Below are 231 nucleotides of genomic sequence, written 5' to 3'. Positions count from 1 at the left end.
GCTGCTGCTGCTGCAGCAGCATCTGCTGCTGCTGCACCTCGTGTGAGGCATCAGCAGCTACCCACAAACGTGGGTGGCCGTTTAGCTTCCTGTGGTGCTGCTGCTGCTGCTGCTGCTGCTGCTGCTGCGGCTCCACCACCTCATAGTAGGCCCAGTGGCAGGGGGCTCCGTGCATGTAGGGGATGCGGTGAGGCTGCCGTTGCTGCTGCTGCCGCTGCTGCTGCTGCTGCT

General features: G+C 64.5%; 1 protein-coding gene across 1 annotated transcript in view; it reads right to left on the bottom strand.

Annotated features, from left to right (window-relative positions):
* EMH_0038340 (uncharacterized protein) overlaps positions 1-231 on the bottom strand; it is a gene marked incomplete at both ends in the record, with an annotated part of 1,326 nt that overhangs the window by 851 nt on the left and 244 nt on the right. Inside the window, one exon of the mRNA XM_013495283.1 lies at positions 3-231. Within this exon, the coding sequence (XP_013350737.1) occupies positions 3-231 (229 nt within the window). The remainder of the gene's footprint in view (positions 1-2) is intronic.

The sequence above is a fragment of the Eimeria mitis genome, genomic scaffold (genome assembly GCF_000499745.2).
Source record: "Eimeria mitis Houghton genomic scaffold, Emh_scaff1502, whole genome shotgun sequence".
Lineage (NCBI taxonomy): Eukaryota > Apicomplexa > Conoidasida > Eucoccidiorida > Eimeriidae > Eimeria > Eimeria mitis.
This window is presented reverse-complemented; position numbering and strand designations above follow the sequence as displayed.